This window comes from Chiloscyllium punctatum, chromosome 24 (assembly GCF_047496795.1).
Source record: "Chiloscyllium punctatum isolate Juve2018m chromosome 24, sChiPun1.3, whole genome shotgun sequence".
Classification (NCBI taxonomy): domain Eukaryota; kingdom Metazoa; phylum Chordata; class Chondrichthyes; order Orectolobiformes; family Hemiscylliidae; genus Chiloscyllium; species Chiloscyllium punctatum.
In genome coordinates this window covers 74,098,755-74,115,619 of record NC_092762.1, presented here as the reverse complement: position 1 = coordinate 74,115,619, position 16,865 = coordinate 74,098,755, and the positions used below count along the sequence as shown (strand labels likewise).

At 37.1% G+C, this 16,865-nt stretch overlaps 1 protein-coding gene across 2 annotated transcripts in view; it reads right to left on the bottom strand.

Annotated features, from left to right (window-relative positions):
- Positions 1-16,865, bottom strand: part of polrmt (polymerase (RNA) mitochondrial (DNA directed)) — a 115,640-nt gene that overhangs the window by 34,943 nt on the left and 63,832 nt on the right. For both annotated transcript variants that reach the window (XM_072594187.1, XM_072594188.1), the window contains exons 11-13: positions 15,564-15,686; positions 7,123-7,245; positions 6,314-6,493 (exon numbers count right to left, since the gene is read on the bottom strand). In XM_072594187.1, coding sequence (XP_072450288.1) covers positions 6,314-6,493; positions 7,123-7,245; positions 15,564-15,686 — 426 coding nt within the window. The remainder of the gene's footprint in view (positions 1-6,313; positions 6,494-7,122; positions 7,246-15,563; positions 15,687-16,865) is intronic.

Here is a 16,865-nt window from a genome sequence, read left to right as displayed (position 1 = left end):
TTGAGAAACATCCAAGAGATGCTCAAAGCTGGTCAACCTTCAGTTGTATGGTATATTGAATCACAACTATTGCAATATACTGGAAAGGTAAAAATTAAATAGCACAAACATATGGTGACTCTGTAGGACATCAAAATAGGTAGCTTAAGTGTGTGTAGACATTTTAAAGACTATGCATTCTTTTCTAGTTATTTATTTTCATCCTATTCTGCAGCCCTTAAATCCTTACCATTTACAGTTGGTTCTGATATAATGCAATAGTTCTGTTCTTGTGCAACTTCACGTTAAGGAAATTGTGCAATAGCAATGCCATTTAAACTAATGGGGATGGAATTGCGTTATAGCCAATACAGGTAAGGAAAGTTCATGTTCTACAAATAACAGTCTTAATTCCTCAATCATGTTAAAGAAACATGTGTTATAGTAGAACTGAGTGTACTTAATTATTCTCTGTTCAAATTATGCCTAGTGATTTCAGATAGGAGATTATGACTCCTATAGCTATGGCTTCAATACTACCAGATTGAAAGCAAAAACCAGTTATCAAGTAATTGTATGCTGAAAAATGCACCTTGAACAGCAGCTGAAAAGAATTGGATCCCATGAGAATGAAGAGATGACAATACTGTTGAAGAGGATATGGCTTGGAGGGGAAGTTGTAGGTAGTGGCATTCCCATACTGCTAATGCTCTTCTTCTAGTTGGTGCAGGCTGTAGTTTGGAAGCTATGCCGTAACAGCCTTGCTGAGTTGTTGTGTCACATCAGGTTTTTTTTTGGGGGGAGGTGGCGGGGGGGGGTGAAGCGCGATATTATGGACGAGGTGCCAATCAAATGGGAGCCTTTGTCCTTAATGTTGGAAACTTCTCGGGTGTTGTTGGAGCTGGACTTATCCAGTCAAGTGAAGAATATTCCATCGTACTCCTGACTTGTGTTTTTATAGAATTAGGTGGTGAGTTGTTGACCTCTGAATTCCTAACCTCTGATGTGCTCTTGTAGGCACAGTGCTTATACAGTTGGTCCAGTTCAATTTCTGGTCAGTGGTAACTCCCAGTGAGGCTGGCAAATTTGTTGCTAGTAATGCCATCAAACTTTGAGGAGATACGTTAGATATCTTCTTATTAGAATGATCATTGCCTGACACTTTTGTGGCACAAATGTTTCTTCTGTTGTGCCGCCATAGGGAAACCATAAACAACGAAAACAAAATTACTGAATGACTCCCATAAAAAGTCATTATCAACACAATCTCATCCTTTGTAACTTTGACACAAATCAGAACCCATGCAAAAAAAAAGAATTAACAGGCAAAGTACACATCAAATAAAAGGGCAAAGTTAACTTTAAATATTGATACATAGAGGCACATAGGAACAGGAGCAGGCCATTGAGCCCCTTGAGCCTGTTCCATTATTCAATAAGATCACAGCATCTCTGTGGCTTAACCCCATATGCCTTCCTTTGGTTCATATCCTTTAATACTTGCTAAACCCAAACTTTTCTATATCAGGTTTGAAATTAACAACATATCTTAAATAAACTGCTGTGTGTGAGAGAGTTCCAAACCCCTACACTCTTCATATGTAGAAGCCCTTCCTAACATCTCTCCTGAACAGCCTGGCCCTAATTTTGAGACTATGCACCCTAGCTCCAAAATTCCCAACCAATGGAAATAATTTATCTTTATCTACCTTGATTTCATCCCTTAACTTTCTAAATTCTAGAGAAAACAGGCCTCATTTGTATAAGCTTTCCTCATATCTGGACTTTAGGGCTTAAGTTATCATACTTGTAACCTACATTGTACTCTCTCCAAGGCCAATATATCCTTTTAATGTGTGATACTCAGAACTGCTCATGTTGGGTCTCACTAAGGTTTTGTAAAGCTGCAGCATAACTACTGCATCATTATATTCCAGTCCACTAAGTACAAGGTCTAGAATTCCGTTAGCCGCCTTGATTATTTTCTGCATGCTTGTAGATTTTTAAAGATGTATGCACCTGAACCTCCAAATCTCTTTGGACATCCATTATATTTAACTTCATACCATGTAAAAATCAATCCTTTGTCAATCCAAGATATATTTTTATATGACTCCTCTTCAGCATGAATAGCATTGAGTAAGTGTACAGTTCCACAACATGCTGTTCTTTATTCATACATGGTAGGTCAGGAGTCTTACTGGATAACAACTTTCTCCCTCACATTTCACAGTATGGTTATCTACCGCAAAGCACAATTCTATTAGTCCTTTCCCACTCAAGTCAAGACAGTCCAGATGTAAAAGCTTTCCAGAGTTCCTTTATCAGCTGACTAACAGCTAACGTAGTTTAGCCACTTTTAAGAAAATGCCTACGTCTTTGGTTGCTCCAAATGTTTCAGATTTTAGGCCTCCTTTGCTTGCACAGATCCTCAAATAGCTCTTAGTTTTTTTTATGTTTAGCAGAAAAAAAAGTAACTTCTTCGTGAGAGAAATTTGCTTCCTTTTTCTCAAGAATTCCACGTGCCCTCTTTCTGTCTCCATCTGCTCTATTGTTGTTGCTTCATCTGTGACTTGGCTGCCAGATCCTCTCCTTGTAGTTCTCCAGTATGTCTGGCCACATGGGAGTCCTTATCTCAACTTCCTTTCTGCAGTACTACCTCAATTGTGAAATGTCAACTGTACCTGTATTTCTCATTAATCAATGGTTCTTTTACAATCGATGCAAGTTTTTAGAAGTCCTTTTCAAAATGTTATTGAAAACAATGGGATTTCAGAGGTTTCCATAAAGAAATACAAACGTTCCTTACTGCATTGTTTCTGGGTCAAAGGTGGATCAAGTTTTCTTGAAACACTTACAGAAACAATTACACTTGAAAACAGTACTCCTTTGGCTGCAAGGTGCTTTGTCTGCTCCAATGTCATCCAAGGCGATTTTGGAAACGCAATACTTCTTTGCCATTATTACATTTTTTTTGTTGCTTCAAAACTATGTTAAACCTGAAACTTTGATGCAATAGAAAAGTGTTCTACGAAAAACATAGCTACACTTCAAGGGCTGCAATACTCCCACAGCCTTCACAACAGAGTATGAAAACATCATTGAGCAATGTAATTTAGTACACTTTTACTGGTATTGATAAGTTCATAGTTGATTTAGATTAAAGCATCTGCAGAAATGTAAGCACTGCTTTCAAACCTATTATCTTGAGGTTTACGATTATATGTTGTGACAAGATGTTTGGTTTGTTGCAAACTGTCAAATTCAAGTCATTTTAGTTAGGCTGCTCAACTCTGCTGTTGACCAAACTCAGAGTAGAGAGTCTGGTGCTGGAAAAGCACAGCTGGTCAGACAGCATCAGAATATCAACATTTTGGGCATAACCCTTTCATCAGGAATGAGGCTTGTGTGTCGAGGGGGCTGAGAGATAAATGGGAAGGGGGTGGGGGATTATAGCTGAGATTGTGATAGGTAGCTGAAGGTGGGGGTGGGGCGGATATGTGGGAACGAAGATGGACAGGAAGACAGATCAATAGGGGCAATTTGTGGGTGGCACAGTGGTTAGCACTGCTGCCTCACAGCGTCAGAGATCCGGGTTCAATTCCCGCCTCAGGCGACTCTCTGTGTGGAGTTTGTACATTCTCCCCGTGTCTGCGTGGGTTTCCTCCGGGTGCCCCGGTTTCCTCCCACACTCCAAAGATGTGCAGGTCAGGTGAATTGGCCATGCTAAATTGCCCGTAGTGTTAGGTAAGGGGTGGATGTAGGGGTATGGGTGGGTTGCGCTTCAGCGGGTGCGGTGTAGACTTGTTGGGCCGAAGGGCCTGTTTCCACACTGTAAGTAATCTAATCTAATCTAACAGGGAGAGTGCCAAGTTTTAAGATTGGATCTGGAATAAGGTGGGGGGGAGGGGAAGTGAGGGAACTGGTGAAATCCACATTGATCCCATGTGGTTGGAGGGTCGCAAAGTGGAAGATGAAGCATTCTTCCTCCAGATGGCGAGTGATAAGGGTTTGGCGACGGAGGTGGCCCAGGACCTGCATGTCCTTGGGGGAGTGGAGGTGGAGTTAAAGTGTTCGGCCATGGGATGGTGAGGTTGCTTCATGCGTGTCCTCGAGATGTTCTCTGAAACATTCCGCAAGGAAGTGTCCTACCTCCCCAAAGTGGAGGAGACCGCATTAGGAGCAATGGATACACTAAATGACGTGTGTGGAAGTGCAGGTAAATCTCAGATGGATGTGGAAGGCTCCTTTGGGGCCTTGAAAAAAGATTTTGGGGGGGGGGTGCAGATGTGGGCACAGGTTTTGTACTTCTTGCGATAGCAGGGGAAGGTGTCGGGAGGGGAGAGTGGGTTGGTGGGGTGCGTGGCCCTGAAAAGAGAGTCGTGGAGAGAATGGATTGCACGGAATGTAGATAGTGGTGGGGAGGGAAATATATCACTGGTGGTGGGGTCTGTTCGTAGGTGGCAGAAATGGATGAGGATGATGTGATGTATCTGGAGGTTGGTGAGGACTGAGGGGTTCTGTCCTTGTTGCGGTTGAAGGGGTGGGGTTCAAGGGCGGAGACGCAGGAAGTGGAGGAGATGTGCTGGATGGCATCATCAACTATGTGGGAGGGGAAATTGCAGTCTTTAAAGGAGGAAGCTATCTGGTGTGTTCTGTGGTGGAATTGGTCCTCCTGGGAGTAGATGCGGCAGAGGCAGAGGAATTGGCAATAAGTGATATCGTTTTTACAGGAACAGGGTGGGAGAGGATGTAGCCCAGGTAGCTGTGGGAGTGATTTGTAGAAGATGTTTGTGTTGAGTCAGTCACCGTTGATGGAGATAAAGAGGTCCAGGAAGGGGAGGGAGGTGTCAGAGATAGTCCAGGTGAACTTAAGGTCAGGGTGGAACATGTTAGTGAAGTTGATGAACTGTTCAACCTCCTCATGGGAGCACAAGGTGGCACTGATACAGCCATCAATATAGCAAAGGAAAAGGTGTTGACCAAACTTAGCCAAGTTATAGTGAATAAGGTAAATTAACTGCATTTCCACTAATTTTGTTTTGTTCTGTGCAGATCTCTAAGGTCCATACCAGCAGCAGCTTTCAAAAGTCAATGGCTGGGAATGGCATGTGCATTAGAGGAAACCTTGCTACCAAACAAAAATTCCTGCATTGGCCACTTGAAAAATATTGATTTCACTATAAAAAAAGCACTGGTAAGGCTGCACAGGTTCAAATTATTTTCAGAACAGTATATTTTGTATAAGTTCAAAGCATTTGGTAAATTTTAGTATATTTCAAAACAATTGGAAATTGAAAAATCATAAGGTCTATGCCTATCGCGTTCAATTAATTAAAAAATATTAGCCGTGAAATTTTGCTGAATGGTTACTTTTCTGTTTGGAATTTGCAGTTAATCCACTTATGTTTACTGTGTCTTGCTGCAGTTATCAATTCAAAGCATCTGATTACTTTCTCAGTGATTTGAATCATAGAATAGAATCCTTGCAGTGCAGAAAGGAGCCATTTGGTCCATCGAGTCTGCACTTACCCTCCAAAGAGCACCCCACCCAGACCCAGCCCGAGCATGCCACCTTAAATGTATGGTCACATTTGCCATGGCTAATCCACTTAGCCTGTATATCCCTGGTCACTATGGACAAAGTAGTATGGCCAGTCCACCTTGTTGGACTGTGGGAAGAAATCGGAACACCTGGTGCAAACTCCACAAAGACGGACACCCAAGACTGGAATTGAACGCAGGTCCCTGGTGCTGTGAGAAAGCAATGTTAATCATTGAGCCACAGTGCTGTCCAACAAGCAAACAACAACTTTATAAAAGATTGACCTTGAAATTGAAGTAAAATGCTTACTCAAAGGCAAAAACTGTTAGCACGCCCAAAATTGCTTAATAAATTTTGGTTCAACACATGCTTTTATGACAAGTTTTGAAATTTTAACTTCTATTTCACTTTTTGATGTTTATTAGTTTGGTTGGCATTATTCAAATTTTCAGTTACAGTATCAAAATTTACAGCATTTTTGCTTTTCCTACTTACTGCTGTGCCAAATATTAGCTTCTTGAAATCAGAGTGAAGAAATAAAGCAAGAGAAGTATCTTATTTATGAGTACTCTTATGTGTGAATTGGACTACTTCCAATTTGGTGCATATTCAAGTTTAAATTGGCATTAAAACAAAAATAATAATGACTGATGAGCAGATTATTCCAATATCAAAATGGCTGTCTGGAATTTCTCTGTTAGTTGGACTAAACTAGAATGGCCAAGAAAAGTATGGAATAATTGCTGAGCCTTTGCTTATGAGTGCAAATATTACTGCAATTCTTAATACCTTTGGAAAATCCTCAACTTCTTTCAATCTTTTTTCAATCTGGAGACGCCCACCAAATCGTGTCACACCATACACCACAGTCATCACTGTCTGTTTCACAACCTTGCGATTAATGAAGCCTTCCAAGATTTGAGCAATTTTTACACCTTTTTCAGCATCTCTTTTTCTGAACTCTTCAACCTGAAAGGAAAACACAAGGCAATTGCAATAATGAACCCAGATCATGCATTCAGCTAAAAAGTAGATGCCAAAATATACAATATTTGTTACCAACATCTCCTGCTGTAAGGCGCAAAGAATTAACTTGATTTACACTAGTAGTGTCTTTGATAGTGACATTACTTATTACAAATTTTACTATAGCAAAGTTACTGAAATCAAATAAGATAAATTTGGATTTTTTTCTTAATTTTCAAATGTATTTACTTTTGCCAATTACTATTTACAAGACACATCTTGTGATTCTAATGGTTTCAGTACAATGTTTCCTTAACTCTGTATAATTGTTTATTCTTCTTCATTGATAGAGAAAGCAATTCCAGCGTTTGGTTGTAGTGCAACTTTTCAAGGTCCTCTCAGACCATCATTAAACAAAGATTTAGTTAGTGCAAGAACCAAGCATTCTAGAAACTACATAACCTTGCTAATAACCATTACTTGTACATTGACAGAAAATGACTACAATCGTGACAGTTGACATTATTGTTTATTGCAGTTTATTACTGTCACTCGTTAGGTTGTATATTGCTGTCTCTAGGATACTTATACCACTTAGATTATTTTTAGTTCATTTTACTCAGTTCACTTGCCTGTTGTGCTACTGCACTGTAAACATCCTGTGGTACCTCATCAGGCATTAGGTTCACAGAGGCTGCACCAATCACATCACGTCCTAGAGCAGCATAGTGTTGCAAACCATTACAAGAGCCATCCTGTTTAAAAAAAGGCAAAATACTTTAAGGGATTAATCAGTGCTGAATCTGCACAAAACAACTGAGTTTTTAAAAACCAGTTTGCTATTGCACTTGTAATGAACTCAGTGGCTCTACATATTGTTCTTTTAACATCAATTTATGTACTTTTATACAAGGGAGAGATAAAAAGTGAAACATTTCACAAATGCTAATTTGACTCCCCTACTTAGCCAGCCAGAAATTTTAGTCCAATATTTGAAAATAGAGAATTTCTGAGTAAACATGCATAATGGTTTGATTTATTTCCAATCTCTAGAACGATGTGAAAAAATATGAAAATATTATACCTGGCTTAATCCCTACTAACATCCAACTGACTGTCTAATCAAGATTTATCTGAATTATTCTGTTCATTGTTGGGTTCACTGCAATATTGCTACTTTATCATTATCACACTTTCCCTCACGAAAATGCTTTCTTCCTATAATTTTGTAAATTTGCCTGAAGAATGAGTGGAGACATATCTGTACTATTATGCATATTTGGTAAATTTCAAAGTAAATAAAAAAGATCAATTAATGATGTATTTTTGTTTCGTACTTAATCTAAAGAATGATACAGAAAATTTAATTCAACACAAAATTTAACTGAGAAATTTAATTTATTGGAGATATAAATTAGATATTGTTTTAATTAAATTAAATTAACCACATCACTCATAGTAAATCAGACAATTTGGTGTTTTATAACAATGGGGAAACAGGGTGTTTTATTGTCATGGATGGCATGCATCAAAGTGACCAACAAGACAAATTGTATTTTTTTTAATTAAACGTGATTTTACTGGTGGTTTGGGAATTAAATTCCATAGCCTCATAAACGATATGGTGAAAAGTACAAATGGGGTTGTTTATCTTTAATCTGCCTCCCTGCCATTTTAAAAATGACAAAGAAACAAAATTACATGCAAGATGCATTAACTGGAATAGAGACCAGATATTCTAAGGTACTAGGAAAAGAATGAGAGTTTCATGTGAAGGTTGTCCTGCACTTTGATATTTGTGGGAAAATGTTTAAATTTGTAAACATACGGGGACAGTCCTTAGTTTTCAAATGTAATCTGAAGTGTCTTTTTCTTCTTATCTTACAAACACATACGCCCAGATTTCATAGCAGTGGACAATTGGCATTGGCCATTATTTACATTTACTTGCTTTGTCAATGGGCTTACAGTAAGTAGGCAGTCAAAACAATCCAGTATCTTCACCTAGCTTCTGATTTTGGATCTGTGTGCAAGCAATGGCATCTCTCCTCAGCCAGCCAGGTTGAATTAGTACAGAGGCATTCCTCTTAGAAATTGTACCAGGAAGTGCAAGAATTATTTGATTTAATGCTAAGTCATGCATAGGAAGTTAATAAGAATGAGAAAGAAAGGTGAGATTAAGATAGAGGTAAAACAGTCATTACAAAAAAGATTTTGAAACACTATTTCCAACGAGTTATAAAACTACATTCTCAGAGGGATTGTGTAGCAGTAATTTAGACATATCACTTCACTAAAATTTACACTTGAACAAACAATTGTTAACATTTTTTGTTGTATTTCGTGGATATCCAGTAAGTCCATCAAATTCAAATCCTATTGCATGTTAAGTTTATGCGCATGATACTTTTAGAATAAAGACTTTGGGCATCTCACATAGTAGCTTCCTGATTTGTGTTTAGCTACATCTATGCAGACACCAAAACCTGCAGTCCCTTTTATTATTTAATAACAGAGAGCCCTGATACCTTACAGTCATTTCTACTTAAACTCCATGCTATTACTCCATGCTATCTCTTTCACAATAAATACTAAATATATTTCAATTGATTATTCCTTGAAGTCTGTCTTTTCTCATTTCTTCAAGTAATTTTGACGAACACTTTGCAGACACTGCTAGAATCTAAAGCAAATATTCCAGCAATTCAGATACTTAATAGCAATGGTGCAACTGGAATATTATACACAATGCATGCAGATTCTTCAGACTACAAAATCTGAGATCACCCATCAGTGTCATTATTCTGGAAATAATATTAAATTCTCTCTGGGGTTTCTTGGGAGTTTGAACCTGTCAAGATAAACTTCAATTAAGGTATTTTAAAAAAATAGAAGACAGCATGATGGACTAACCATGGAATGCATGTTTGTTTAATTTGTTAGGCTAAAGTTCTTACTTTGAAGATTAGTATCTTCAGTTAGAAAGACACAAATGTAAATTGACTTTTTTCACAAAGCCCAGCAAACCATTTGTAGGATACTCCAATACCATCTAGTGGCCATAGCTTTTAATTAGATTGCGAATGCAACCATTTATCCAGACACAGGTACAGTAGTTAAAAATCTGGCTGGTTGGATGAATCTCAATAAATCTTTCCTTAACCATGCAGGTGGACGAATAAAGTAGTCGTAATTACTTAAATACATCACTGCACGCAATATGGATTACTAGTCCTTTCTTTTTTATTGGAAAGAAATATATCAAATGTTGGCTTAAATATTTGTTAATTGCATTTTAGCAATTGGGTTTGGTTATTCAAAAGCGCATGTCTTCAATCCTTTTTAGATTTCTGGGGAGAGGCTCAGAGACCAAGAAAGTTGTAAAGAAATACTAAACAGTCCTGAGTAACAGAACAAGATAGAAAGTGATGTGCTTTAAATAGAGACAGCTTATCTACAAACCTGCACATGATTTGGTATTCATTATCATTGGAACTCACAATTAATAAACAATGACTGTTTTTGATACTGAACCATGTATTAAACACTCATAGTAAGGATAAAATACGGAAACAGTCAATTTAACTAATTTCTCAGTTTATGTCAAAAGTCTCCTTCATGTAAGCAAGTAATCCAATGTAAATTTACTGCCCCTATTCTTATAGCTGTCCAGCTTCTTTTCTTGTTTGGGACTCTAAAAATCAATATTTTGAGCATTAGCTGGACCTCCAGCACTGATTCCTACAATGCAAATCAGAATTGAGAACTGGTGCAATTCAATTTTCTAGCTTTTCCATGTAACATCATGCAAAGTAAAGAAACAGATGCCTCAAAAATTGCATATCAGAAAGTGTGCTGCAGATTAAGCATTATGCTTGGTTGAGTTATGAGGATTTTCAAAATTACAAAAAGATCAAACAGATAAAAGTCATCCTACATTTTCCCATGAAATCATCAAAATGATAATTATTAGATGAGATTAGCTACAGTGTGGATACAGGCCCTTCGACCCAACCAGTCCACACCGACCCTCCGAAGAGTAACCTACTCAGACCCATTTCCTTCTGACTAATACACCTAACACTATGGGCAATTTAGCATGGCCAATTCACCTGACCTGCACATCTTTGGAGTGTGGGAGGAAACCGGAGCACCCGGAGGAAAGCCATGCAGACACGGGGAAAATGCGCAAACTGGTGCACAGACAGTCACCCAAGGCTGGAAAAGAATCTAGGACCCTGGTGCTGTGAGGCAGCAGTACTAACCACTGAGCCACTGTGCCACCCACTAGTTACATGTCTGCATACGATCACTCCTGGCATTCCTATTTATACAGAATAAAATATTTTTGTTGAGGTTATTTAACATCTGATACAAATTTTGAAAATTTAATCATGATCATCAATAGACCACATGCCCAATTATCTATAAAAAGATCAGAACTTTCTTCAGTGGATTTCCGTTGTATGTTTCACAAGGTCATTAGGCTGCTCTTGCTGTTGTCTCATACATAATTAATAATACTTATATCTTATAAATAATGTCTTATTTGTGGAGATAGCAGATATGTCATTCCATGTGAAGACTCGCTCTAGATTTAAAACAGCCACAATTTCCAACTTAGTGTTGAATAATTCCTGAAGATTTATAATTGAATTTTAAATAAAAATCATCACCTTAATTTTTAAACAAATGGTATATTTCCAAGTGATCACTGTTGTAAAGGAAACTTCATATTTCTAACAGACCATTTACAATCAGAGATAGCACACTCACCATTTAAATACTGCTATCAATCAATTAAATATGATTGCCCTTTCAGTAACACTGTACAAATCAAATTAGATTTAAAACAAAACATTTGAACTCATTATATGTCATCTGTCACTAACTGAATGGAAAAATGAAATTGGATAACTCGGACATCAACATAAACCCTCCAGTGAAAGGAGATGGTTCTGATCATAGTGCTTCTGTTCTAACATCAGGTGTTAAATTTATTCTGAATCATAAAATTAGACCACATACTTAATTGCATATAACTAGAAGAAAATTATCGAAGACAGAAAAGCATGTTGTGTTATTTTCCTTTTTTTTTCAAAAACCTCAAATTGGTAGAGTTCTTTACCTCCCTAAGAGCATCTCACCCCCCTCCTATCTATAGTAGTATGGCAACTTATAAAATATTTCACTGTACCTTTTTTGAAAAAATACATGTGACAATAAATTGCTATTCCATAGCCTTTTAGAATTTAATCTTGAATTCACCAAACTGCGAGTTTCAATTTTTAACCACATGATGATGTCCTGTACCTCGAATGATTCGTCAACTATGCTGCTCATTTGAAACACAACTTCCAACAACTAACATTACAAACAGAAAAAGTAAAAAACCTTGTAATTACTAGAAATCTGAAAATAAATTAGAAAAAGAGACAAAAATGCAGCGGAAGGTTGAAGAGAAATCTCATTCTCCAAAATGTTAAACAACATGCAATAGAATTTTACTGTCCACCAGTCAATTCCAACTATTCAGAAAACCATGCTTTTCTTTACAAGAAAAGTACTTCAGTTTTCTACACAAAGTCCATTGATCAGAGTAATGTATTCTTACTCCAGTACTGAGAGACTCGCTATTAATATTTTTACATGGTTGATGATATTAAACAATGCATTAAGGTTGTGCAGTGAACAACACAACACACACCAACCAAAAAAAAGGAAAAATAGTGTGTTAAGCGAGCATGTGCCAAAAAGTGGCCAGCAGAGTGGCAGCTGCCCAAAATATTACAAAATTGAAAAGAAATTTCTACTTTCTATTGACTGAATCCTCTCAGCAGAATATCAAAATTAATTTATTTGTTTACAACACTCTCAAAACCACAGGATTAATTTTAATATATAATCTGATGGTGAAATTGGTTTTCTGAATTGGCCAACCACAGGCTATAGAAAGCATTCAATTTCCATGAATGAAAGCAAAGTTTTGCATTTTTGACAGTGTGGGGCTGATCTTCAATGTCAGTTTAGTATCTAGGCAGAATGATGGAAATCTGCCACATATGTGCTGAAGGCTATTATTATTTCAAATTTTGGAGACCCCCAGTGACTGGGCAATTGCGGGAGCGAGCATGATCAAAAAGAGAGCTTTGCTTGTGCAGATAAAGGTGGCTTACTTAGGTAAGAGTGCCACCACTATGCTATGTTGATACTTTCCTGTGAACTCCTGAACATAATGACTCCATATAGTGAGTTACCATATGTAGTTCAGATCATAATGCTGGAACCTAAGGACCAGTGTTAGAAGCAACTGAGCAACAGACACCTGTTGCAATCTGATATGTTTAATTAAACAATACATTTTACAGTTGCGTGCATGTTTGGAATGTAACTCCATCATGCACCAATATTGTGATGTCACCTGCATGCACACAAATACAAATGTCAATACAGGTTCTGATGTGACTGACTGTTATCACAGGAGCATCTTTAGCGTTGGAATCACACAATCCAAAACGAAAACGAAAAATCAAAGGAGGAAATTTCAGGAAACATGAAGCAAGTAACTTGCAACTCTGAGGATTCCTGTAAGTTCAGCAAATGTATGTTTTCCAATGAAACTCTAATATACCATCAATCTGGAAAAAGAGAAAAAACTTCCTAATCGATATTGAAGTTCATGTGGATTTAAATTCATGACAGAATAATTCACCAATTATCACAGCTTCTACTGTCTTCCAATACTGCAGCCACTCAATAAATTTAGGTACAATTCATGTTTTAAATGCAAAATGTATGAAAGCGTTATCTCAATGAGTAACTATGTAAAAACAAGCTAAACAATATTTAATTCTTTATTATTAAGATGAATACAATGCTATCAAAAGTAGTAACATATTTAAGGCATATCTTATTTCTTTTACTCTTCCTACAGTGTAACAAACAATCAATCTTTCCAACAGTACTACAATCCTAGGAGCTCTCTTCATCATGATTGCATCCACTGATACCGTTCTGAGATCAAATGGCATGAAGTATCACTTTACTGATTATTGATAGCAAAAACATTGTTCAGCACATGCTGCACCATTTAGCTTGACTTCAGAAACTAGATGTCATTCTTACACTTAACGACTCCATTGTTCTAAACACCAATATCGATATTCAAAGATTCCGACACTATACCTAGATATTTTGAGAAAACCTTATTTAAATATACTAACATTCATAATTTGGTAATAGACGGTGATCATTTTACTGTTATGAAGCAATTATTTCATTGCATGGTGGTTTGTTGGCCATTTTTTCGCCTCAATAACCAGAATTCCAATTTCTAAAGTTAGATTATAAGCAACATAAAAAGCATATATTTTGAAACAACATGAATATTATTCACTGAATTCTGTGTATTCCAGTATTTCCATACAAGTTTTTGTTGGAAGAGCCAAAGATTTTTCAGAACTCTATAACAACTTCATAAGTTGACAGTGACTAGGTAAACTGAAGGCAGATCCTGTAGTTTGAACATACACATTAAATACTTTTCCATGAAGCATTATTCAGAATTAGCTTATGGCAATTTTTTTTCTCTTCGATCATAAGCCCACAATGAAATGAAGGTAATACAATAGTAGTGTTGACAATCAAGACTCAAGGATAGTACTGTAATATTGTACAAAATTTTAGTTTACAGTAAGACAGCATTGATCTTTCTGCATAAGTTTAGAAATGTCACAACATCTCTCAGTAATCAAACAGAAATATCTTGGAAGCACTTACAGAACTTTTAATCTTTCAATGTTAGTGTAGATGCTAATGCATAAGTTGACCCATGAAGCTTTGAATAATCACTCCAAAACAGGACTTAACTTTTACATGGAAAATAAAAGTCAATTGCTGGGTGATCACCGTCATCTGCCACACTGAGTCTGCTCTGTATTTACATCTTAACGCTAAATGTGGTGGCTCAGTGGTTAGCACTACTGCTTCATAGCGCCAGGTATTCAGGTTCAATTCCAGCCTCAGGTGACAGCGTGAAGGAGTTTGCACATTCTCCCAGTGTCTGCGTGGGTTTCCTCTGGGTGCTCCGGTTTCCTCCCACAGTCCAAAGATGTGCAGGTTAAGTGGATTACCCATGGGAAATGCAGGGTTACAGAGATAGGGTAGGGAGTTGAGTCTCGGTGGGATGCTCTTTGAAGAGTCAGTGTGGCCCTGTTGGGTCAATGGCCTGCTTCCACACTGTAGAAATTCTATTCTATTCTTAATCTCCCATGTGTTTTCACAACACAGCCCACAGCATTTGCCTGACCCTTACATAAAATTATAAAGGTAACAATAAATAAAACATCGGTGTGATGAAGAATTCGAGGCTGATTATTAATGTTTGAGTAGGTGAAAGGTGGGGACAGTCAACTTATATGCCAAGTTGATGAAAACAATACAACCTTTTGGGGCCAGAAAATGGTGTTGCCTGATATGCGCAGTCAACTTATACATGCCATTACCTACAGTATCAATTTAGGAAGCTGAAAGGAAATCAGCGTATGTACTGACAAATGCTGCTGTAGCCCTAACCTTCAATTAAATGCAAGTATTTCCTAAAAGTTTTCACTGTTGTAAATATTAAAGCAGTATGAGGCCAATTTATTTCATGTCTTCAACACCATAAGCTTCTTCAGCCCAACTACACTCCCACACCTTCGTTTCACTAATTCTGGTACCTTCAGCATTTCTGCTGTTGGTGTTTGCCAAAGATCATAGCTGTGAAGCTCCCTCCTTTGATAGGTGAAAATTCTCGTCTATCCTTCTTTAAAACACCCATTAAAATCTAACTAACTAATGCAGCTTTTGATCATCTTGCCTAATACCTTTTTATATGGTTTGGTGCCAAATTTTATTGCACAACACATCTATCATGTTCTGTGGGAAATTTCATTACAGTAAAAATGGTATATAAATGAAATTTGTTGTTATATTCTTTTAAAGCAGGCCATGCTGTCGTTCAAATTAACTTTATACGCATGTACAGTTAGAAAAAAATAAGTCTATGTTTTCTAAATATTTCAGAACGTACCTGGTGGACTGGGAAATAAGAGATGTATTTGCTTGGATCAGGTGATCTAATAGCATGTGCTATCTCTTTGCAACAAGCCAATGTTTGCCAAGGCTCATCTGCATTCATCCACCACTTCCTCCCCTGGGAAAAGCAAAAGCATCTTAGACACACAGACACATTATTTTATGTAAACATCATTAATCAAGGGCAAATGATGTGCACTCACTCTCCTTCCTTCATCTTTTGAGCACTCAGATGCTTTCAAATGTTCAAGACAAAACCAGTTTCTACAACAAACTGTGTTCCACTGAAACATGGATTTTACTTTTCATTTAAAGTCACAAGCATTTCAGTATAATATATATGAATAAAAGTTTTGAAATGCCAGAAATATAAATGAGTGGCTTACATGCCAATGCAACCTGCATGAATGAGCTTTCCACATAATTGTAATTGAATGCTTTAGATCACTTGGCAGTTATTAACAAAGTAGAAGATCTTTTATACTTTCGGTAGCAGAGTTTTGTTAGAGAGTACATAAAGGACAGCAGTATTTTGAACAGGAACATTATTTCACAGAAATAAGTGAACATGCATATTTTTAATCTGTACTTAATAAATTAGTTGCATTCAATTACTCTTTCTTCCTTATTTCATCTACATGTTTGCTTTTATCATCTTTCAAATTCCTTTTCTTTCTCCAACTGGTGGAGGAGGTTTCGTGGCTGCTATTTGAATTATCTTACAGTGCCAAAGCTGAATAATGTTATCGCCCATTCATTCTATATACATTTGGCTGATGCTGGGATTATAAAATAATTCATGTTACCGAAAGTTTGATCATCATGAATACTTTTCACAAGCAGCAGTGAATAAAAGTAACAGCAAAACTAGGGATTCTATACAACTTCTCTTGGAATACAGTCAATATAAAAATAGCAATCCCTTTTTAATTATTACATTGCTTCATATCCACAGAATATCAAGATGCATATTTCACTGTCAATTTTAGCAGCAATTTAAAAACAGAATGCAACAACACGAATAAAACAAGAAACTGCAGACACTGGAAATCTGAAACAAAAACAAATTGCTGGAGAAACCCAGCAGGTCTGACAGAAATCAGTGTTTCAGGTCCAATGACTTTTCATCAGAACTCTGATCCTTCTGTTGAAGGGTCACTGGACCAGAAACTTGGACTCTGCTTTCTCTGCATAAAGACTGCCAGACTTGCTGAGTTTCGTCAGCAACTTCTGTTTTTGTTACAAATACTTGAAAGTGTAGATACTAACATTTAATTGATAGACTGGTGCATTTGAA